The sequence below is a fragment of the Rousettus aegyptiacus genome, unplaced genomic scaffold (assembly GCF_014176215.1).
Source record: "Rousettus aegyptiacus isolate mRouAeg1 unplaced genomic scaffold, mRouAeg1.p scaffold_m13_p_8, whole genome shotgun sequence".
Taxonomy (NCBI): Eukaryota; Metazoa; Chordata; class Mammalia; order Chiroptera; family Pteropodidae; genus Rousettus; species Rousettus aegyptiacus.
In genome coordinates, this window is record NW_023416311.1 from 27,081,934 (window position 1) to 27,106,920 (window position 24,987).

Sequence of the window (24,987 nt, forward strand, 5' to 3'; positions counted from 1 at the left end):
TGATTCCTGGGGTTTCTCAAAGAGCAATTTCTCAAAGCCGCACTCACCCCGATGTCCTTTCCCTTTCTGGAAGGTGAATTTTTTGGGTCTAAATGTTTCTCCTCTCCAGAAGGGCATTTCTACCTTGTTCTAAGCGAGGAGGGCAAGCTCAGCGGGAGGGAGCGGGGAAAAGGGAGCGGAATGGGGCAAAATGGAGATTTGACTCAAATTCCTCCACCTGTACTTATAGTTTGAAGGATTATGAAGTAAGAATATCACATTCATTAGAAAGAAAATACTTCTTGGTTTATTACAATATTTACGTAATTATTTTGCTATCTGCTGACGACTACTCACTATTATTGTCACTGTCATGAGTGAATTGACCAAAGGAATGAGAGAGGTCCCGGTAAGCTTCTTAACCAGATCAGGAGAGAAAAGGAGCCAGCGAGGAGTACAGCCTTCTCTGTAGCAAGCCGGCTTTCAACCTGAGAGAATAGGAGTCTCCAGGACAGATTTTTACCTGGGCACCCCAGTCAGCACCGTCCAATTCCTCAGTCTGACACGCACAGCCTTCTGGGTGGGACCAGGTCTCATCTGCTCACATACCCTTGACTCACAAAAACATAATTTTCTCAAATACACAGGTGGGGTCATGCTCCAGGCCCCTGCTCCTGCCACTCTCAGCCTGGAGATCCTTCAGGCTCCCTTGTTACAACGCCGCTCCGCTCACGTCACCTCCCTGCAAAAGCCTTTCCAGCCCCTCCTGGCTTTGTGCTGAGGACTGGCTTTGCTGCCTTTTCCTACTCTGTGCATACAAGGGCCCAACTCTAGGCTCTGGGTCCCAACACCCAGCAGAGACCAGTCTTTACTGAGTGACCATGTTGAGCAGTTCAGTATAGAACCCAGCCCACAAACCCATGTCACTTTCTGTGGCACAGGTGAGCCATAGTTTCTCTGGGGCCACCTGGCTTGCCTGGATAACATAAACTGGGTTATGTCGCCACCTATTGCCCAGTTTGCTCAGAAAAAGTCAGCCAGGGCCTTCTGGCCTTTGTCAGAAGGAAGAAGAGAGCTCAAATCCTTTTTCAGAAGACTAGCCCTTTGGTGGAGAAGGAAGAGGTCCTTGATAACTTAGTGGAAAGGGCCATGTTCCAAGTTCAAACCGGGTCCTAGCTCAACATGAACTGTGTGACCTGGGACGATCCTTGCTCTCCTGGGCCCAACCACCTTCTCTCAAATGAGACTATGATAAGTTCTAAGTGCCACTCGTAGATTCCAGGGTGGGAAGGGTTGGAGTAAAGAAAGCAAGGCTCCCAGAGGAGGGTCTGAGCACCACGGCTGTGCAGTGAGGATGACCAAGAGGCCCCATCCGAACCAGCCCTGGCTCTGACGAGGAAAAGCAGATGGCCCTGAGCAGGTTTCTTAACCACTCACCCCACAGAGTTGTTTCGAGCGCGCTCTGAAGCAATGTTGTGAGGCCCTGAAGTTGGCCCCACAGACGGCAGTTGACATTACCCTGCCACCACACAATCCAAGAAGCCACAGGGAGGCTGGCTTCAGAACACCTCACGACACACATTTTGCAAGAATGCAGGCAAAGACAGACAAACACACACATGAAACACATTAACACAGTTGCCTATGGCAGAGGATATGGGGATACGGAGAATGAGGAAAACAGGAGGGCCTTGCACCGACTGGTGGTGATAATGCACTATGACCAAGGAGAGTAACTTGGGGTTCGAAAGGGGGCAATAAACCCCAAAACCCACTGCAGGTAAAAAGGGGTTTACTGAGAACGGATGTGGCTAGATGAGGCCACTGCCACCTGGAGGCCACCGGAGTTGCCATATGCTGCCCACCTGAGCAGGGAGCCCTTTCAGATGTTCTTCTTTGGAGAACTGGTTTCCTTGTTCTTTAGGGGCCGCATGTCGCCCTGGCAGACAGGCACACGTGGTGGGCTAGGGGTAGCCAGCTGGGGTTCCCTCAAAGTGCCCATGCGCACTGCCCACCACACTCCTGTAGGCCCAGCCCTCCCCTGTCCTTCGAATACACTGCAGCCAGTTACCTTTCCTTCTGTTTTTAATTACAGTAATAAAACTGCCTTTAAAAAACAAATGTATCTTAAATCATATCGAAGCCCTCAGAGAAAAACATGGAAGCCTCCTTTATCTCCTATGCTGCACTCACCAGAAGTGGCCGCTGTTAAGTTTGGAGCACATTCTTCTAGGCCGTTATAAACATCTTGAATCCGGACTCCATGTATTATTCGCCAGGTTCTTAGACTTTAAAAGCCATCAGATGTCTTCAGGATAGCTGCACCGTGAAGCCTCTCACCACACCCCTTGAAGCATTTGCAGGTGTTTCCAATTTTGTCATGTCATCAACAGTGGTGTGGCCCTTTCAGTCCACAAGTGTAAAAATGGTTTTGAAGGACAGAGTCCCATGCGTGGGATTGCTGCATCGAAGAGTATATATTCTTAAACTTTTAATACTTTCGAACTGCCTTCCCAAAAGTTTTTACCCGAGAGTAATTTTCCAGAAGCACCGATTTCATGACAGTCCTCTGCTAAAGTTCTATCGGTGACAATTCTCCAAGATAAAGCCTGGAAAGGAGGCCAGAGGGCGGGCAGTGATGGGTCACTCCCACCACCGGAGGGTACTGTGTGCGCCACATGTGTGGGGGTGGAGGCGAGGCTGGGGACACGAGTCAAGTGGCAAGAACTGAGGCAGAGAAGGTCAGTGAAGGCTGAAGACCCCAGAGTGCCACATGAGGATGGCAGAGCTGACTCTTAGACTGGTTTGGCCATCTGGCCACACTGGAGGCCGAAGAGGAAAGAGACAGCAGTTGGGTGAACAGTCTTGCCAGTTGCTGGAACAGGGCTTGGCAGAGTGGGCTGGATGAAGTGTGGGGTAAGGTCTGGGCCCTCCCGAACCTGGAGGGACTGAGGGATGTCTGACCCTAGGTGAACCCCAGTCGTGGTCATGAGGTCTGGAGGTGTAGATCTAGGAACCATCAGGTTCTCACGGCATTTAAAGAAAACTACTCTTCTGAGGCTATCATTCCAGCAACCCAGGTAGAAGAGAGCACCTGAAATGGGCAGGAGTCTCTAGGGAGGCCTCTTAGCACCCTGGTCCCAGGCAGCACCACCCACATCACCCCGCCTTCCCCAGGCAGAGAGGCATGGCCCAGCCTGCTCCAGAATGACTTGGTTTCTACTCTCTAAGCAGATCTTGTTAGAAAGTGAGGCACTGGAAGGTGGGGGCACAGGCCAGGTGCTTCTCTGGATCAGGGATCATGCCCAGCCCTCCAGCAAGGCCTTGGTCGGGTTGGGTCACTTGTCAAAATCTCAGCCATTGTTTGTCTGCATTACATATGAAATGCTCTGAAGTGTTTTTTGAACAGTGAGGGTAGTGTGTGTGTGGTGGGGAGGGGGGTTGGAGGGTAGCAATGAGAAGAGGAAAACCAAAGGGTGGCTAGCCCAAGGGGTAGGAGGAAATCCAAAAGCATGGAAGCTTGGGAATTCATGGAAGATAAGTGTTCCAGGAAAGGAGCTTCAATGTACAAAAAATCAAGTAAAGGCAGCAATGCCCACTGGATTAGAGTGCTGAGGGAATCAGGGTGGGACGGCGGGAAGGCAGTGGGCAGAGGAATAACTGGCGGTGAGAGAGTGGAAAAAGCCAGGGCAGACAACACCCTTGGAGGCTGGCCAGGAGGGAAGACGAGGGTCAGGGTGGGTAAAGAGGGAAGACGTGGGGCTGATGAAAGATGCAAGGGCGGCGTGAGCGTTGTGGGAGAGACGGCAGTTTACCTGCGATGGGAACACAGAGCTGAGGCATAGACGGGGGAGGGGGGGGCGGAAGTGGAGCTGATGGCGAGGGTTTGGAGGCTGGCCCGGCCCGGGAGGAGTGGAGGAGCGCGTTCAGAGCAGGGGAGGCACCAGGGCTTGCCTGGAAGTCAGGCCCCAGCCCAGAGAGGTGCTGCAGGAAGCCGTGGGGTGTACAACTGCTGGAGGACTGACTAGCTCCAAGGTTTCCAATTAACTGTCTCAAAACAGCTTCCCACAGACGGGAACAGGTTTCGAGGGAACCCCAATACAGATGCACAAGCATTTTATTATTAGGTAAATAGAAAAGAATTGCTCTGGCTCTAGAAAAAAACCCAGTAACCTTTTTTGCTGATCCAATCGGCCTTATCGAAATGGCTGTCCCTCTACCCCACCTACTGACTTTACAAGTTAAGTCGAATTCACACAATTTATACTGGATGTTGCAAGGACAAGGAGGTGTTTTATTTACTTACAACAAAAACATTTGTAACATAATTCTCCCTCTTCAAAACAGAGAACCCTATAAAATACACACAGCAATCTCCATTTGTATTTACTTAGGGATATTAGCAGCGGGAAAGGGGGTAAGGACTGGGAGAAAAGCCAAGGACTAATTCCATTAAAAACAAACAAACAAACAAACAAAACAAAAACAAAAAAACAAAAACAAGAAACTGCCTTTTTTAAAAAAATAGCATTTTCCTACTTGCCAGTAGCTACACTTTCCCCTACTCTGCATATGAAAATGCGAAACAGAAAACGGCAGCTGTGAAAACATGTTTCAGCAGCATGAGAAGAGGCAAATGACCAGGCCTCTTGAACTTCACCTCTCTTCCAAGCAGGGACACAGTCTGCCCTGGGGAGTTCTTTCCCAAAGAGTTCCCTGCCCCCACCAACACATACACCAAATCACGATGGAGGACTCCAGCAGTCTCACTTTTCTTGCTTGTAGTTAGTTGAAGAATCTAGGAATCAAACACAGCATTTAGAAACACAGTGGGACTCAGTCATCTCAAAGCAGCACAGTCACAATCTTCAGCTGCTGCCTGTGGTCATGGCCACTTGTTAGATGGAGCCAAAGCCAGTCATGGGTCTGCGGTGACATCACCAGATGGGAATCAGAGGACAGATGCCATCACCTGTACATGGGTTTTGGGAAATGGTCACCAGTTAATGGTGGCTTTAAAACTTCAAATCAAGGACACAGTTGTAGAAAGTGAGAACACGCAGGACCCTAAAACCATCCAGTTCAATATCTTCATTTTTCAGATGAGGCCCCAAGATAAATGACTAATTTCTGAATGCAGATAAAGCTTTATTCATTAGTTTTTCTTAGCTGTTCCATAAGGATTTCTTTAACCATTTAAATATGTGAAAAACACCCCCGAAGAACCAAACATGTAAGCAGCTGCTTTTCAGTGGGACACTACGAACACCTGTAACGAACCCTGGGGCAGCACGAGCCACTCCGGATGTAACCAGACGAGAAGCCTGGACAAACCTGTTGCGGGCGTCTAACCACAGACAGAAAACACACCCACCCATGTTAAGGGTGGAGGGACAGTGTGGTAGTTAATCTAGAACGTGGGTTGACTCCTAGGTCTAGTTCCTGTTCTGTGATCCTGGTCAAGACGCACATCCTTTATTTCCTCATCTATAAAATGTGCATGATATGTACTTCACTGAGCTGTTACAGGACCAATGTGACAGTTACCTGAAGGATGGTACATAACGAAAGCTGTCATAACACACACTGACAGTTCTGCAGTTTTTGCCTGCCCGCCACTCCTCCTCCCGAATGCCCCTGGAGCCCAGCCTGGCCCTAGAGGCATGTAAAATGCTGGTATACGAAGGGCACTGGCTGGATGCACCCTCCCAGTACCGTACTGGCGAGGAGAGAAACTTGCCCTGTGACTCTCCCCTCTACCCTGTCCCTTGGGCGGCAGCAGCAGCCCGTGGGCACAGTATAGGGCAGGAGGGGGAGGTCAGTGCTTCTTCCTTAAGATGTCCATTGTGCTTCTCATTTAAATCTAGTGTGAAGAGCGCTTTTTTTGTGTGCCTATATATACTATGGCACTCTGCTGATTAAGCCTTTGTTGGCTGGCCTTTATAACGAATTATAGAAAAATATGATATCAGTGAAATTTGACTTACAAATCTCAAAGTTACCACCCTTATGGATAAAGGGTGGGATGAAGAGATGAATAAACAACAAAATAAGTGCTATGAAGGACAAAAAAAGCAGGCTACGGGATGCAGAATGACATAGGTTTCTAGTTCACATAAAGTAATCAGAACATCTCTCTGAGGAGGATTAAGTAGATTGAGCTCTGTGAATAATCAGGAGAAGGGCCTCCCAGGCTGTAGGAATACTGATGCAAAGGCCAGAGTCAGGAACGCGATTGGAGTGTGAGAGAAACATTCAGGAAGCCAGCGTGGCTGACGTGAAGTGAACATGGGGAAGAAAGGTGAGAAATGACACAGAAGTGACAGCCCACAGGGCCACAGAGGCATCAAGAAGGACTTTAGGTTGCACTTGGAGTGCAGTGGAAGCCGTTGGAGGTCGTGAAGAGAGAAATGACTTTTTAAAAAATTATTCTGGCTGCTTTGTGAGAAAGAGATTGCAGGGGCATAAGAAGAGCAGTAGGGAGAGCAGGCCCTTTAACCTGGGCAGGCTCACAGACTGCTCTACCCTATACGCTAAGTCGTGACGCCATGCCAGCTCCCTGATTCAGGGTTTTGGAGACTGACACCTCACTCTTCATTTTCCAGGACCTCACTTCCCATTTATTCTTCTACAAACCCAAGCTGTCACATAAGTCCAAATATTGTGACACCTTCACACCAGAGAGGCCATCTGTGGGCTCCAGTGGACGGTGCATTCACACGCCTGACTAGAACGAAAGCCACCCAGCCACAGAAGTGGAAAGCACTGCTGTGTTCTCTTGGGCACCCAGAAGGGGAGGGGATGAGGGCACGGCCACGCAGGGTGCATGAGGGCAGGAATTCAGACACAAACCCTTCCCTGTCCAACCTCAAGCAAAGTCCTGGAGAAACAATGTGCTGGCAGTAATCTCATGACGATTTCTGATGCAAACACATGAAGAAATGTCCGGCCTTGGGGCCAAAACCAATTTGACATTTCCTCTGATCACTTGTAACTGGTGTCCACTTTGAGTTCCAAAAGGACTTGCAGTGTCCAGGCCCAGAACCTACTGGTGAATCAAGACAGGGCTCAAGCCACAGAGTCAATAAAAAGTGAGGGAGGCCCTCGGAGCTCTGAGGTGGAATAACTAAATCATGTTGCTCCTAATGAGATTTAATTATTCCACTACTTTTGCCAACCCTGTTACATGAACATGCAATAGTCAGTCATTCTATCATTAAAGCGAAGAATGAATGAATTTACCCTACGTAGGGTTCTAACCCTTTATTCAGGGTATTATATATTAAGTCACTAAACAGAAGGTTTTGGTACAGCTGTTTACAAATTTGAATAAAAATAAAGTTAGATCTCTATTTCAAATTAAGGATGTAAATAAACTGCTGGTACCTTAAAAATCTAAACATAAAATACAAAACTGTGAAAGTACTAGAAGGACACAAGACTTGTTAAAGAGAAATGCAAGCAGACAAATGAGAAGATGCTTAAGTTAAAATGAAGCCCCTCCCACAGGCAATCTCACTTCCTGAACTCCCTTCAACAGAACCAGAACTACCATTATATTAAGGACTTGAACCTGGGTAAAGCTGACTGCGCCTCTGCCTGCCCAGCCAGAAGCCCCTTCCTGTCAGTAAAATCAATTGATGGATCGTGCTTAGGCTTTCTCTGCCACCCCTCAGGGAGCTCTTGGACTCTCCTTTGCCTTCTTCCCAAGTCCAGAAGCACCCCCCAAACTCTTCTCTCCAAGCAGCCTAAGGAAAACAAAAAAAATTCCTGTTAACCTATGCAGAAGAACAAATTTGGTTCCTGTCTGCCTTAAATTCTACTCAGTTTAAAGGTCTTTCATTACAAAATATGCCATTAACACATCTCCTTAGGGAAGGAACTGTTTCTTTGTGTAGGAGGAACTCTGCCGCTCTCCCAAAGCAACCACTTAAAGATGCACACTGTATCCGTTCCTGCCACATCAAAGATTCACTATTACAAACCATAATAATAGGTCGAAGGCTGAAAAAAAAAAAACTTTGTGACAGGAAGGCATTTAATAATCAGTCTTGATAAGAGCCTTTAGTAAAAACATTTCTTTAACATGATAAAAAGAATATATCTCAACCAAAAGTAAGCATCATGCTTAACAGTATAAGTGACAGTGGCACTTCTGTCACAGTCATGAAAGGTGAAGGTGTTAGGTCATCACCACTATTCAATACTGTTTGGAAGCACTAGCCTACACGATTAGACGGGCTCTGAATAAAATATGTATATGGTGGAAAAGAGAACATAAATTTACCATTACTTGCATGTGATGATTATATATCTAGAAAATCCAGGGAAACAACTGTGACAATTATCAAAAAACTAAAAATTTAGAAGAGTGTTTAGTTACAGGGAAATAAACGATTTACAGAAAGGACACCTGATTCTGTAAGCATGTGAAAAGATGACTGACTGACTGATCAGGGACAACATGCTAATCCTAATAGAGATTCCATTTCAGATGTGCCAAACTGGCAAAGATTAAAAAGTCTAACAGTACAATGATGGCAAAACACGGAATGAAACCTGCCACTACCAAAGGGGATGTAAATTGGTAGAGCTACTTGAGATCAATTTAGCAATATCTAGGTCAATTTAAGATATACATACTACCACCCAGTGATATGACATTTAAATAAATATCACAGAAAACACAGATGTGGTGATAATAACTATATTACTTCCTATCTATTAATCACTGTTAAGAACAGGTATTATGATGCCTTTCTAGGATGAAATGCTATTCAATCTTTTTTTTTTTTTTAAACTCATTTCCTGTTTGCCCTGAGAATACTTGCCAATGGTACTTGCAGCTGCAGCATTTACCCTGAGATAACTCATGGATTATGGTCCTAACCTTACCCCCAAAGTTTGCCACAAAACATCTTGCTTTTATTATTATTTTCGCATCATTCTAGTATATCGAGAGTCTTTGGAAACAAATGACATATTTCTATTTACAAAATATTATAATTCTCGATCACTGAAAATGTCAAATCCTAAAAAATGTAGCATTCCTATGCAGCATCACATGCAAGTAATGTAGCATGATGTTAAATTAACACAGGCAGAAAGCTGCACTTTTTTTTCTGAACAGGAAAAGGGTTAAATAAGGCAGTTCTTTGTGTCCTGACTCAGAAAAGACCCCGCATGCATTAAAAAACATATTATAGTACAAAACGTATAATTTTATTTATGGGGAAGACGACATATACACCTACGTTTTCCAATATTCACACACACGTGCACACACACCCTCGGGAGGGACACGAGAAACGTCGACAGTGGTTTCCTCTGGAGAGTGGGCTTGGGGGCTGGGGGCATTTACTTTTATGTTTCTTGTTTAAACTATAAACATGTAGCATTTTGAGTTTAAAAAATTTTGCGTGTAGTAATTTTATAGTTTAAATTTAAATCCCGACAAAAGGTGGTGAGAAGGTGTAGAGGAAACATCAGCAAAACAGTGGTAATTGTCACAGATGGGTAATGCGTGTAAGGACAGATCGTCACACTGTTCTTTCTACCTTTGATAGGTTTGAAAAGGTCCATATTAGAAAGTTTAGTAATAACCAAGTGAAAAAAAAAAAAACAAACTATTTCAACCTAGTCTCTGTCCCATAAAATGACTTTAGAAATAAACCCTATAATCAATATTCACTCAATGTGAACATGTTCCCAGGAAGGCAGATGGGCAGAGATAACCTCTAAGATCAGACACTGGGGTATGATGAGGTTCAGTTACATCTAACAAATTGAAACCAATAAGAAGGGCCACATTAGCATAAGTAAAAATGAATCAAAATAGAAAAGTTTACACTTCATTTTGAAAATCCAATACTTGTAGCACATAGAAGTACAAAGTCAGAGAAAAAAGCTGTCATGTATCCATGGCTCAAAGAAAGATAAATCCAGAGACCTACAAAGACAAAAGCAGACAGACTTAGGCAGGAATACAGAAAGGTCCAACAGGGCAGATGCCAGCTGAATATATTAATACTAAACAAGCTGCTTCCAATGAGAGCAAACCCCAGGTCTGGGGAAAAGGCACAGTCAATGTGAAATAGAAACTCAAGCAATGATATGATCGGTGTCCACAATAATGAGCAGTAATCAAAGAAGAGTGTGAAAATGTAACAGAGAAGACAGAGAAGTGATGTAATCCTGGAACCATGAGCTGGAGGCAGCAGGGCCCAGGATGTTGATGTCGGAAATCTGAGGACAAACAACTGAGAATCAGGGCAGGTTGTGCAGAGTTCCCACGGCTTCATGTACCAGCCCTGCCCTGTCTTGCAAGCCTGCCCCTTCAAGCACTTCCCTACACCAGCCTAGAGTGAAGTGTCAGACTGGACGTGATCTGTAAGAAACCTTTAAAAACAATGGGTCTTAACCTTTTACGGATCATACAGCCCTTTGAAAAAACTGATGAAAGCTACGGGTCTCTCTTCCAAACCTCAGAAAACACACCAATATTGTGCATAAAGGCAAAAATTCATAGACTCTCCCTGAAGCATTTAACTGGTTCCCTTCCTGAAAATGCATTAGTCAGTCAACTGGAAGATCCTAGTCTGGGAAGTCTCACAGAAGTCCAGCTAAGAGAAAAGAATTCTAGAAGGAGCCCTAACTCACTCTCACTCTATGATGGGATGTTTTGGCCACCCTACCAGTTGGCTATGTCTGGCTCTCTATCCTGTCCCTCCGGCTCCTGCCACCCTTCCAGGCCATTATTCAAAGCTGGCTCTCACTGCTGGGTCTCTCCCTTTATTTACCTCTCCCCAGGAAGGCCCTGGTTCTCTGGTGGCCTGTTCCACCTGACTCGGCCTCATTGCAACCTGTGTCCCTTGGCTACATCCCTCTACCTCTTCACACTGCTGGCAGGAAGGAGGCAGCACACTATGGTGCTCCCTACCTGCTTGGAACACACATGAAGCTCTCTTGAATGGTCCTCTAAAACCACCCCTTCCTAGGCTGAAACTGAACCAGACAGCACCCCAAGCCTCTCCCCCCATTAGGGAGTGGACAGGATTCACAGCACAGCCCTGCTGCACTTCCTCTGATGACAACTGTCAGCTTATGATTAGCAGTTGCCACAGTGCAGTTGTCAAGGGAGCAGGATATATATATTGTCAAAGAGGTGTCAAAATGCGACTGACCTGCCACCCTCATTTCAAAACAAGGTTTACATTAGTTAATATGTTTCTAGTTACACCCAGCCATGCCTTCTCTTCTCATGAAAATGTCTTGATAGAGTAACCTATATTATTTGGTCCACTGACCGCCTATGCCCACATCAGCTGGGAGTTTGTTAGAAGTACGAATTCTCAGGCTCCCCCATGGGACCAGCTGAATCAGAACCTCTGGGGAGGGACCCTGGAAGCTGTGTTCCAGCAAGCCCTCCAGGAGTTCTAATGAGGTTAAGATTCTGGCAGCACTGGCTTTTACGGCCCACTTTCATACTTCCTGCCCACCACTCACTTGCTCCACTGTTGTCACAGGTCACCTTGAGCTGCACACATTGGCAAATGCAGTAAATACTACTCAGCCCTTATCTTTCAAGTCCTCTATGCTGTTAGATTCCACACTGCTGGTTACTCTTTGAAATTGGATCCTCTAGAGCAGCTTTTTTGGCACCAGGGACTGGTGCTCCTATGAGAATCTAATGCCTGATGATCTGAGGTGGAGCTGAGGCGGGATGCTAGAGCTCGGGAGCGGCTGCAAATACAGATGAAGTTTTCCTGCTTGCCCGCGGCTTGCCTCCTGCTGTGTGGCCCGGTTCCTAACAGGCCACTGACCAGTACTGGTCTGTGGCCCAGGGGTTGGGGACCCCTGCTCTAGAGGTTCTTTACCTTTTCTGGCATCAGAGACCCCACTTGGAGAGCTGATGGAAGTTGTGGAATCTGTATATATATATGCACAACTATTCAGGGGTTCATGTAACCCTGAAACTCAACATGGACTCCCAATTAAAGGTCTCATTCTACTTTCCTGGTTTTCATGGTAGCTCATTCCCCTGGTTCCTGACCTCTTTTTTCAGTTCCCCACTGGTGTTTCCAGGGTCCATCCTTGGCTCACTGTCTTCCTCTTTCTATGCTTCCTCCTGGATGACTTCATCCACATTCCTGGCTATTACTGTCCTGCATGTACTTCCCAGACAGGCCTCTTCTCTGACCAACTATCTGCTAGTCACCTCTGCTTAGATGTCCTGGAGGCACCTCATGTTCCTCGAGCCCCAAATTAAAAATATCTGCCCCAAATCTCTTTCAGTTGGAAATATTTCCATGGACCCAGGTATCAGATCTGGAAATCTGGGGATTATTCTTGATTCCTTCCCACATCCCAATGATTCTGCTACCTACAACAGTTCCTGAATTCTCTCTCTCCTCTCCACTCACTCCACATCTGTGTTCATGCACTCATCTGTTGGATGTGATAGTCTCTGGGTCCTAGTCCTTTCCCCTTATACCCATTATTCCTCCAGCCACCAGAGGGGATTACTACAAGAGAGAAAATGTTCTAAAAAAGGCTGCTATGATTATCTTATTTGGTATAGAAAGGATTAAGTGAAGAACATTTAGGATGTATGGTTCTGAGTTCTCCTAAAAAAAAATTCAGTTCCTATAGATATTGATATATGAGGGTATGGAAGGCAGGATAATGTCCCCCCACAAAGATGTATATTTTAATGAGACTATTTATTATACATGGCAAAAGGGACCTTGTGATTAAATTAAGGATCTTGAGATGGGAGGTTATCCTGGATTATCTAGGTGGGCCCAATGCATTCAGAAGGGTCCTTACAAGAGGGAGGCAGGAGGGGCAGAGAGAGAGAAGGAAATATGATGGCAGAGGCAGAGTAGAGGGAGGGATTGAGAGAGAGACTGTGGGTGGGAGAGTGCAGGGAGATTTGAAGATGCTCTCCACTGGCTTTAAAGATAGAAAAAGTGGCCACAAGCCAAGAAATACAAGCAGCCTCTCTAGGCCATTTATTACAGCAGCCAGTAGGGAACTAGTACAAGGGGTTTGCTTACACTCATGACTATCAATTCAGCTCACACACACACACACACACACACACACACACACACACACAAAACAAAAACCATATATACATATATATATACATATACGTATATACACATATGTGTGTGTGCGTATAACCATACCCTACAACATACCAGGATGCCAAGAATAATTACACAGCAAAAGCCTGTATCTGTCTCTCACAGTCTTTCCTGTTCAGACTGTGACAATGACTGCTGTGGATGCTGTTACAATAACAGGGCAGACCACATCTTTGTGAACATATACATGTCCTTTGTGCTAGAGATGATTTTTGCTCATAGCTACTTGCTTCCTTTGTCTAACAGATTTGAAAACTTTTCTCTGGATTTTTATGTGAAACTCTTAGGCTCATCCCAGTTCATTTCAACTTCATCTGGGGATTGTGACCTCTGTGGCAGAATCCTATAGGGAGTAGTCAAAAAAGCCAGGCTAAGACTACTTATCTTCTCCCTCTTGTATCTAAAGGCACTAAGACACTCGCTTGAAGCTAATTCCCTATTGCTTAGGCTCACTTCCTTCACCATTTGCCTGTTCCTTATTTACCTAAATAAGTGTCTAGGATTACACATTCCTGGAGGCAAGGGTCATGCACCTAATTATGAACCTAAGAAATTAAAAACAGACTAAGCCAATATCTGATGGATCCTAAGGAAGGGCACAGCGACCTTCAAGATTGAATCACTTCATTCTACGGATGATGAAATGGAAGCCCAGAGGGGTTAAATGACTTGGCTAAAGTCACAGTTAGAGAGCTAAGACTGGGAAGCCAAATTTCCCATCATTCAACCCTATAATGAATGGTAGAGGGCACTTCAATAATCACTGATTTTGAAGATTAGAAAAAGGAATCTAGTTATCTCCTGAAATTTAATTAAGTAGCCCTCATTGATACCTCACCTACAGAGATCACGGAATCCACTAAAGTAATCCTTAGTAGGAAGCAGATTTGGGGTTCATTACAACTACCAAGGATGCAGAGAGGTGAAGGGGCCAAGAAATTCTACCAGGGGAAATGCTTTCCCAGGAAAGGGCACAATGAAAAAGCGCCAACCTAAGTGCAGTTATTTATAGTCACACAACAAAGGGATGACTTCTGTGACACTTCCTGAGCTGGGAGAAAGGGCATTTCATAGATATTCAGAAGATCAAGAGACTGTGTCCACCAGTTTACCTGGAAAATGACATGGCCCTCATCTAGTAACAAGAGAATGCCTGCCTGGCCCAATTACCCTTCAGAAAATACAACTCCATTTCAAGGTGAAAAAAAGAAAAGTGAAAATGCAGGGAAAGAAAATCAGAAGAATAATATGTAAAATTATTAAAATACAATAAACAAGTTATTATTTGCTCAGAACTCAGATGAGTCTAACTGGAGGCATAAAATATCTTTATAGACTCAATAATAGATCAAAGAGTTTCGTCTTTATCTCCTGGGGAAGAAGGGGATCAAATAGATTCTCTGTGTAGATCCAGTCACATACTGTGAAAGATGATGATCTGCTTCCCTAGGGTTTCCTGGCAACTGACCAGTTGGGCCCGGACACAGGAAGGCTGTTTTGGAACAAAGGAACCCCTGACCCCAGAGGATGCCTCCAGCCTCAGCACTGGCACCAAGCTCTGTGGGACTTGGTGCTCCAGTGCTCACTTCGGGCCAAGTCTTTGAACCAGGACTACACCCCAGAATCTCAACTACAGAAGTGCTCTCTACACAGCCTGGCCTTTACTTCCACCTGAGCCTCCTGGGGCTGCTTTGACTTTCCAGAAAATATTTTTAAAAAGTCTGTTAAGATACCCTTTCCCTGAGGCTGGCCAAGCAATACGGCTCAATCCTCTTAATTCTACAGCCCAAAGGCTTCTGGCTTCTCTTAAGTTGAAAAGCAAAGAAGTTGGAGTAAATTCCTAAACATCTAAGAGAGGGATAAAAAACCCATGGCCACCCAAGGGTAACATTCCAACTAAAGAAAGAAACCGAACATATTTAAAGCTTCAGATATCATCTGGGGTTTGCATTTCAAACCAAATGAAAATGGTCAGTTGTTTTACACATATACACAAAGACCTCCACAGTAAAAAGGTTTAATCTGTACTTCCCAATCTATAAAATTGAAATAATTATTGCTATCTCAAAGGAATATGGGGAGATTAAATGGGTTTATAGACATTATGAAGTACTACAGACATGGAATGATGCTCAGACTCCAGAAAAACTGCTAAGCAACCCCAAGCATTCCTGCTCACTCATCAGAGACCACAGATTGGTCAAATATGAGCATGATGTGAATTCCAGAGGCCATAAAGAAGACAGTGACACATGTAACTATATAAAACTCAAAACAAAACAACTGGAAGAAAGTATTTAAACTTACATAACGGTCATTTAACTTCTTCACATAGAAAGGGGTTCTTAGAAAACAACAATAAAAAAAATGACCCAAGAGAAGAGTGTGCAAAGGATATGAATAGGCTATTTGCATAAAGACTATAGATGGCCAATAAATATGCAAAAAGTTGCTCAACTTCACTAGAAATTGGGGAAATACAGATTAAAATACAGCACTTGTATCCATTATTTTAGGGAAAAATAATCCGCCTGAGGAAAACATGGGAAGCTGGCATAGGAGTTGGTACTCAGCGCAAAGCCCTTCTTTCTGGTATTTAAGGGCCCTAAAACGTTTTGGTTGGTCCCCACCTGCTTATCTTTAAGAAGAGCGAGTTTTTCTACTGTTTCATTCTTAAATGTGAATAGGCAACAAAGAAACACAATTGTGGAAAGTCTGCAATGTGGAAAAGAGAAAGGTCAAGGCAAATATGCAGAAAAATAAACATTTCAGAGAATAAAAGAATATATGCAAGAATAGTCCTTATTTTTCAGAGACCCACGGGGAAATACATGTGGATGAAATTATGTGATTACTGGGATTTGCTACAAATTAACCCAGAAGTGCTGGGGTGGAGGAAGAAATGGGTGGGGTCACAGATGAAAACATTGGCTTTATGTTGATAATTATTAAAGCTAAATATTAAATACATTGGGGAATCATTATAGTATCCTCTACTTGTAAGTCTGAGATTTTTTATCATACAGAGGCAGGAAAAAGAGTGATATACTATGAAAAAAAGGAAATCTGAAAAGAGCTCGTGGATTCAAATATTTGATTGCTGGAATGAAAAAAAAAACTAATAGAAGAGTTAAAAAATGAAGTACTTTTCTAGGTGTGCAGGAAGAGAAAATTTTAAAGAGACATAAAATATGATAAAGAGGGTCCCACAGGAGGTTCAACATCCAACCAACAGGAGGTCCTAGACAAGAGGGCAGGGAAGAAAGAGGAAAACGTCATTAAATAAATATTACAGAGAATTCCTTAGCTTTTAAGAACCCAAACCTCTAGAATTGAGGAGCCTATCTAAAAGACTTGAGCATCTTGGGGTACCTTGACATATTATTTGAAATTTTAGTTAAATCAAGACTAGAGAGACAGTAAATGATTCTAGACAGAAAGGGAATTAATGATTTCTCAGAAGTGACCTCCTAAAAAACAGGCTGTCCTTGGATTTTTATATGGCATCTGGAGTTGATGATGGTAGTTCTAAGAAGGGACAGGAGTACTGACAGGAGAGAGGAGTCCTGGTGGGGGAAGCAGGGGTGTGGGCAGGGGTGTGAGCAGGAGTGTGAGCAGGAGTGTGAGCAGGGGAGGCCAAGGTAGCAGGAGTGACTGAGTGACTGTCTGAGGTGGGAGGCCTAAAGTGGAGGCAAGGTCTGAGTGGGGTGAAGATCTTCTAAGGAATGGGGGACAGGTCCTATAGGCAGAAGATTCTTTTCTTTCTAACACAAAAATATGTGTGTGTGTATACATATATGTGTGTATATATACACACACATACATATTATTTTTACAACTATCTATACTTAATCAACTGTGAATTGGTCATACAAGGAGTTGGAAATTTTCTCTTATACATCTAATCTTTGGATGTTAGTCAAAAATATCAGAATGAGGAAGTACACCAAGAAAAGGGATCCAGGAAATGGTAGATTCAATGAAGGAGATAAAAGAGGTCCCAGAATGGCAGCTGTGCATTGGTACAGATTGTTATACAAATATGGAATTTTCCAATAGGGAAGTCCTCAAGAAGAAAGGGGATTCATAGACTATATTGTACACCAGAGTTTTTAAAAAGATAAGAATAAAGGCAAACAGTTCAAGGGGAAAAAATGCAGTTAGAAATTAAGGAAAAACAAAAGCTAAAAAAAGAAGAGCATTGACTTTTCATTTATTAGTATTCTCATACAAAATGGAGTATGGAAAATACTGTCTTTAGCTTATGAAATTAGAAACATCAGTGAGTATTATTTTTCATCATAATCATCTAATAGAGGGTCTAAAAGTAGTAATAGACCTACTAAAGGATAGAAGAGATGGTACTGTACCATATCACAGCAGGAAGTCAAGATGCATCTCCAGACTGATAAAACTCAAGTAACAGAATATAAGCAGAATATTTAGCTATATGGAAAAATCTCCAGAAGAAACAGAAGTTAAAACTAGTTTCTTCTGGTGAACGCTTTTGTACTGATGGTTTTTTTAAATTTGATGGTTCTGGGCCAGACTGCCAGGGTTGGAATCTCTGACCCTATCACTTATTAGTTTTTTAACTTTGGCATGTCTAATTCATCATCTATAAAATGGAGATATCTACATTATAGAGATGTTATATTAAAAACAATCCACATAAAACATGTAAAAGAATGTCTGGCATATAAAGTATGTTTAATACTTTGATCAAAATTAATAAAAGTACAGTAAGAATAAAATGGATAAATGGTGAACAACACTTTTGAAACAATCTAGAATAAAATACAACAAACCAAAAGCCAAAAAATTAAGAGGACCATATGGGTGAGTCCCCTCTGTCCATCCAAGCCTACCAATTAAACCTGTGAACTCGACTCAGAGTTCTGTCTTCTCTTTCAGGAGGATTTCCTATCACTTCTCGTGCACAGTGATCATTCCTGAACACCTAATTCTGCTTACTTCTATTAGCACATAGCTAATAAGCACCACTTAAAGCTCCAGAATAAACAGCTTCAGTTCCTTCTGCCATTGCCCACAAGTCGCCTTGTAGACCCTTTGGCATTATGGCCGTCATCCTGCAGCTATGTTCCCATCTGTCACTACCATTCTTTTGACTAAAAGCACCCTCCCATCCATTCCGGATGAGAGGCTTTATTGTCCTGTGTCCTTTCAACTTCCGCTGGTTGTTTACCTCCAGGCTTTCATCACCTTTTGAACACCTTCCACCTGCCAGCCTTGGTAGAAGTGCCCCCAATATGCCCCTGACTGCGCACCTTCAGCCCCTTCTTACGTGAGCCTGTTAGATCATCTCAGCTCTGATTATATCTTTCCCCTCTTCTGATGCCTACAGGGCACGGCCCACAGTCCAAAGAGGACTGAAATGCCAGGAAAATACCTGGTCCACACACTGACCTCAGTTCTGAATTTCTTCTCTTCTCTGCTTATCCACCGCCCCCATTTATCCCTCCCCATGCCTTGTGCTGCTCTCCACAGCTTCAGGACGGCCTCAGTGAAGCTTTTCTCTGATCAGGATGTTTCCTCTCATGGCACTCTTCGTGTGTACTCTGTGATTTGACTGTCTTGTCCTACCTAGAGCACCACCCCCTGCAGACCAACACCTACCACAGTGCATGAAAAACGTTAGCCCTCAAGAGGTACCAGGGGAAGGAGTAAGTAGTGAAGGGAGGCTGTCTGTGGTGGTGTAGCGGGACCTTTCTCCTCTCTCATACACGATGCAATTTTTTTTTTTTTTGACAGCCAGGCCTAACATTTGGTACATTCTGAACCAGGCAACATCTTTGCTCTTGAAGCAGGTCTCTCCCACTTCCTGGTTTGGTGTGGTTTTTCTGATGCTGAGCGCAGGACTTCATATTCCATCTCTACAAGAAGTGCTTTAGGGATGCAAGTTGCCACCGTTTGCAAGTCTGCAAGTGCCTGATGGTAAAATGCTAGACTTGGAAGGACCAGGAAGGCCATCTAATCTCAGGAGTCTCTCTCCCACCTCCAAGGGACCCTCTAGCTTTGCTCAGACAGACCCTAGCAGGGAATGCACCAGCTCCCAAGACAACTCACACCTCTGTGGGACATAGTGGAAAAGTCTGGCTGGGGAGCAGATGTTCGCCATAAGGCCATTCTCAAAAAGTAGTCAAAAATGGCACTTTTCCATGCGTGCTCCCCATGCTGGAAGAGGTAAATATCACTTCTGGGAGGACAATTAGTGAATCTTTCATAACAAGCCAAGTGTTGTCTTCCTATTATGTTCCCCTACTGGACCTGCCCTTTGGAAACCACAGAACAAATTCACTTGGTAAGTAAATTTTAAATAGTTGAGAATATCTATAGTGCTCACAGCACATCTCTTTTCCAGACACCAAATATGGCAGAGGTCTCAGACATTAGCACATTCGGATAGGAAGGCTACAACCCAAACTCGAAACAAAGATGACAACGAAAGGTACAGAAACAGAATGAAGAAAAATGTTAGAACACTAACCCAAATGTTTCCAGCTATGCTGGCATCTGTTACAAAAACTACTATTGTGGATGGAGCTACGTGAGGTCTTATGCAAGTACGTAGTTATTAGTAAATATCTATCTTATGAACGTTTGAATGGATTATATGCAAACACAGGAATACTGCCTCCGCTGCAATGCAAACCACACAGAAAACAGTTTCAAAACAGCTTATCAAATAGCAGCTTTGGGTTTGCTAGAAATCTTTAGGTTTTCTGATGTACATGAATCAAACACTGACCTCCATCTTGACTTTCAGATTTTCTCCAAGAATACTCCCATCCAGAGGCATGTTTCTGCCATGCCCTCTGAAAACCCAAACTAAGGAAAAAGACAGTGTGGCAGAACTATGCACGTGTCTGCTCTTCACCGCTGAGCTCCCAGCAGCAGGAGCTGCCAAGAGATTCCTAATTCACCAAATTGGCAAATGACCCCCTGCTGCTCTATCATGGCAAGGCTAAAGGTCACAACTAAGCAGAACAGTGAGTGCTGCAATAGCTAAAAGCCCTTAATGGGCCTCTTCCCCTTTGTCTTCCCATTGTTTCCATCCCCTAGCTTTTGGGGAATAGCGGTCTTCTTACTTTGGATAATCACTGCTCCTCCAGTTCCTGTTATGTAGTGTTAGGAAGGAATGCCACCCACGGGATCCCACACACCCCAAACCAGGCCAGAGTCCTGCCTCAGGATTTTTCAAACTGGAGCTATGTTTGGTACAGGAAGAGGAAAGAAGTGTGGAATAAGGAAGAACCCTCTCTCAAATAGAAAGCTGTGCAAATGGAAGCCTGGGCACTCCTTATGGTGGAAGAGAATGAAACAACAGAGACTGAGACCATGTGGCCCTCAGGACTGCAGGTACCTGCCTGAGTATTGGTGGTTCAATTTCTTCTTTGATTCGGTGAGCTATCCCAGGAACCCTTCAGTAAATCTCATTTTTAGCCGATGCTACATAAAGATGGGTTTCTGTCACTGGCACTCATAAGAGTCCTGAGAGCCAATACAAGAGCCAGCCTAGAGGATATGGTTTTAAAGAGGCTAGGCTAGTATTTTAGCTATTTAAAACTTGATCCAACCAACATTTACTGAGCACCAATCATGTGCCAGGCATGGTTCCGGATGCTAGAAAATACGAAGATCAAAAGTCATGGTCTCCGATCTCAAAAATTCTGTCCACTATAGTCAGGCTTAGAACACTCATCTCACCAGAAGTGTCTAACACCTTAGAAGACAAGTCAGGAGTATCTAATATCTGAGAACAAACTTTAAATGGTCCTACTTCATCAAAATTAGATTGTCAAAGGAATCTAAAATCCTGGACATTTTAAGTGACTGCTTTGGCACAAGTACAACAGAAGAAAAGGGGAGCACGTAGAACACCAGAGACACAAAAGCCAAAATATGTTACAACCACAACAGCAGTGGGAGTATGACAATCACAGACACTTTAAACCCCAATAGATAGTCATTGCTGGTGAGAAGACGAATACTCAAGATTTAGGAATGCATTGGAAACCATCTAAAAATCATGAGGCTCCAAAAAGCCCGACAGACTGAGAAAGCTGGAAGGGAAAGACAAAGAATGGAAAAGGAACTTGTTGCCCTGCTATGTTTTCCAAGATCCGTTTCTAGGATAGATAGACCCTGGAAGAACGGGATCTTCATTAAATGGCAGGACATACTATGTCACAGTCAAAAATGTCTGGTGAAAAGCTACTAGCCCTCCATTTCTACTAGACATTAACAGCAACCAAACAGAAGTCCTCTGGCTCATGTCTCAGTTCAGAAGACCTGCAAACACTTCAATGTTCCGAAAAGACCTGCAGGCCAGAGTTCCAAGGTCAGGGTCAATGACGAATGCAATATTTACTTCTGATACTGGCAGGTTGTTTCTGACAGGGCAGAGAGCAGCAGTTTGTAGATCACTTGTGAAAACGTCTGGGATGAAAGCCTTTTCACGGCCTTCTTCTCTCAAGCCTCTTTTGTAGAGGGATGTAGCAACAAAGGAGAGATTTATCACCAGGAGCCCGTTGGACAGCTGTTTTCTTGTTTTCCCTTGTTTAACTTCTCTCAAGAGAGCAGAGTTATCTACTCAGCTAAGCAGGTGTTTAAGGCAAGTGATTTTGTTTCCATTAATTTTCTTAAGTAATAGTACACCGGCCTAGTGGGTTAGCGCATGTACCCACGGGAGACCTTAACCCTCTGCCTGCTAATCACAAGGTGCATGCTGCAGCAGGAATGTTAGCTTCTGCTCCCTGCTAGTTCTGACATCTTCAAATCTCTGATTCTAACAGTAAGCAGAAGTTAAGAGTCATTGCCCATCTCTACCCATCGACATCTGGATTTTGTCTTATAACAATGTATTAGGTGTAAAGTGAGGCTGGAGACTTTCAGGTTTTCAGGATTAAGAGAAGCATTACTGTTCATTTCAAAGCTCAGATAAGCCATCTCATTAACGACTATCACAGTTTCATGTTTCAAGCTATTGTGAGGGAAAGGTTAACATAAAATATGAAAAAAATTGTTTTCATTTTAAAGCTTAAGGCTTCCTAAACTCATAAATTTAACCCTCCAGCTCTGGACGGACTTTCCAACCTCTCTATTATCTTCTCTATGAGAAGGCCTGCAGTGTGTGCATTCTGTACTAGACTTGTCATTAGCGTCTATAAGGAATTTTTCTACTTCTCTCATCCATCTTCATTTGTAGATAGTCACTATTCACTGGTGGGCCAGGGAGAACCACCACACTTTTACACATCCTGGACAAAATCCTAAAGCCTTTTATGCTTTAGTCCTTTGATTATCTTTAATTTTCTCCTACCTGTAGAGCCATTATCACAAGGTGCAAACATTCGGTGGCACATTTCTTTCTCTTTATCCGTGTAGTCCCTGTAATAACTGTAAAGAGAAATATACAGTAGTTAGACAAGGTCTGCCTTTGTAGGAGGTGACATCTGGTGGCTGGAATTCTCCACTCGAGTCCAGAAACACTAAAAATCCAGTGGGCTTTCAATCGAATCAGGAGGAGGTGGAAGCAATGCTGGAGAGATGGGGGGACTGTGGGGGTGCCCACGTACTCCTGAAGAAGCCCTTGGACAAACAGACTATAAGTTGAAAAGACAGCGACATTGAAGGCTGGCAGCCAGTCAGTGAGGCTACCAGCTGAGTCTTGCCAAGTGACACCTCACACTCAGTGGTCTCCAACTTATCTTGAGAGTTTCTTGCTAAAGAATGGTTAAGAGTCCAAAATTTCTTCATATAACTGACAGGATACTTAAATATCAGAAAGGAAATTGCAACAGTTGGATCCAAATATAGAGGTACATACACCTCAGACTTTTTTTTTAATGTCATGAAAGCTTAATTAAGCAATTTGGATCAAATGTTTAATGTTAACGGGAGAATCTCGCCAATACAGAACAACAACAACAACAACAACAAAACCCACATATAAAAACAGTGGTTGTATGACAAGGAAATAGAATTATGGGTGATTTCTATTTATATGTTGATACTTTCAAAGTTTTCTACAATAAACACATAATTTCTATAATCAGAAAACGTTAAAAAAAAAAAAGAAAAAGAAAAAGTTACATTCCTCAAAGACTGGTAGAGGTATCACTTGGGTAACAAGAAAGTCACCCTATAGGTATGAATCAGACCTGAAAGATCAACATCATATCAAATCAGGGTCTATAACAGGGGTCCCCAACCACCAAGACACGGACTAGTATCTATCCATGGCCTGTTAGGAACAGAGCCGCAAAGCAGGCTGGTGAGTGGCAGGCAAGCAAGTAAAGCTTCATCTGTATTTGTGGCTGCTCCCTAGCGCTAGCATCACCACCTCAGCTCCACCTCAGATTGTCAGGCATTAGATTCTCAGAGGAGCACCCATCCCTGGAGCCAAAAAGGTTGGGGAACGTTGCTCTATAAGACAACTTTCTACGGTCAGTTGAGAACAGTGGTTCTCTATTGGAGGCAAGTAGGAAGAGTATCTGAAGAACAAGGCCTTTTTAAAAAATTACACTGGCCCTCCTCTTTGGGGGTGCTTATTTGAAGGGAGAAGGGTAAAAGAGGGAGATGGGAAATCATCCAGACAAGTATATTTTAGAGGTTTGTCCCACTTCCCTACTGGGAGCTGCTGGTTTAGAGTACTGAGCACTTCATAAAACTAGCTCTAGGGGGTGCTGCCTCATAATGTGTATTGGACAAAATACCCAGGTGGAGACCAGGACTGCAGCAGCATCACATACCTTTCTGTTTGTAGGAGTGCAAACAGAGGTCTCACCTGGCTAGTTTCTTCAGCTCATTATTGATGTCATGATTGAAGGGCTGTTCCTTCTGAGCTCGAACTAGAAAATCTCGGGCCTTCTGATACTCAGTCATGAGGAGACAGGCCTGTGAAAGAATAGAATTTTAAAAGCGTACTTGGGAAAGACAGCATTTTTGCAGTGCTAGAGTTGAACACCCTGCTACCTTCTCTTGGGCATTTGTTCCCAAGTCCCTGTCCTCCAACTCACTTGACCACACCGAAAGAGGGCCTTGGCATTCTTTCGGTCAATGATCAGAGCCTGCTCTCCATAGCGCAGGGCTGTGGTGGGTCGCTCCAGCTTTAGGTATGTAAAGGACAGGTTAAGGAGAACAAGAAGCTTGGCGGCCTCCACCAAGTGCTGCTCTTCAGGGGGTGCTGATCTCCTACGGAGAAGTAACAAGGCCTATGGAGAGAGAATAGAGGTAGTCAAGAGGAGTGACATAATCTTATACTCAGAAAACCCTAAAAAGCCACAAAAAAACTATTATGAGCTAAAAAATTAGTTCAGCTAAGTTGCAGGACATAATCAACACATGAGTTAGTTATATTATTATACTCTAGCAATAAACAACCCAAAAATGAAATTTAAAAACTCTGCTTACAATACTATCAAAGAGAATAAATAGCAATAAACTTTAAAGCATAAGACTTGTATACTGAAAACTACAAAACACTATTGGAAGAAATTAAAAAGACCAAAAAAATGTAAAGGTATCTCAAGTTTGTGGATCAGAAGATTTAATGTCAGAAAGATGGCAATATTCCCCAAATTGGTCTACAGATTTAATGCAACCATACCCAAATTTCAACATCCTTTTTTGCAGAAATGGTCAAGCTGATCTAAAATTTCATATTAAAATTCAAGAGATCCTGAATAGCCAAAACAAACAATATAAAGAGAATTTGGAAGACTCACACTTTCTAATTTCAAAACTTATTACAAAGCTACAGTAACCAAGGCAGTATTGTACTAGCATAAAGATATATAGATCAATGGACTAGAATTGACAATGCAGACTCAAA

The 24,987-nt window shown here is 43.5% G+C and overlaps 1 protein-coding gene across 1 annotated transcript in view; it reads right to left on the bottom strand.

Moving 5' to 3' along the window:
- Nucleotides 1-4,251: 4,251 nt before the first annotated feature.
- The window catches only part of FKBP6 (FKBP prolyl isomerase family member 6 (inactive)), a 33,923-nt gene continuing 13,187 nt past the window's right edge, over nucleotides 4,252-24,987 (bottom strand). The window contains exons 6-9 of the mRNA XM_016146485.2: nucleotides 24,173-24,367; nucleotides 23,941-24,050; nucleotides 22,474-22,550; nucleotides 4,252-4,777 (exon numbers count right to left, since the gene is read on the bottom strand). Of these exons, the coding sequence (XP_016001971.2) occupies nucleotides 4,746-4,777; nucleotides 22,474-22,550; nucleotides 23,941-24,050; nucleotides 24,173-24,367 (414 nt within the window). The 3' untranslated portion in view covers nucleotides 4,252-4,745. The remainder of the gene's footprint in view (nucleotides 4,778-22,473; nucleotides 22,551-23,940; nucleotides 24,051-24,172; nucleotides 24,368-24,987) is intronic.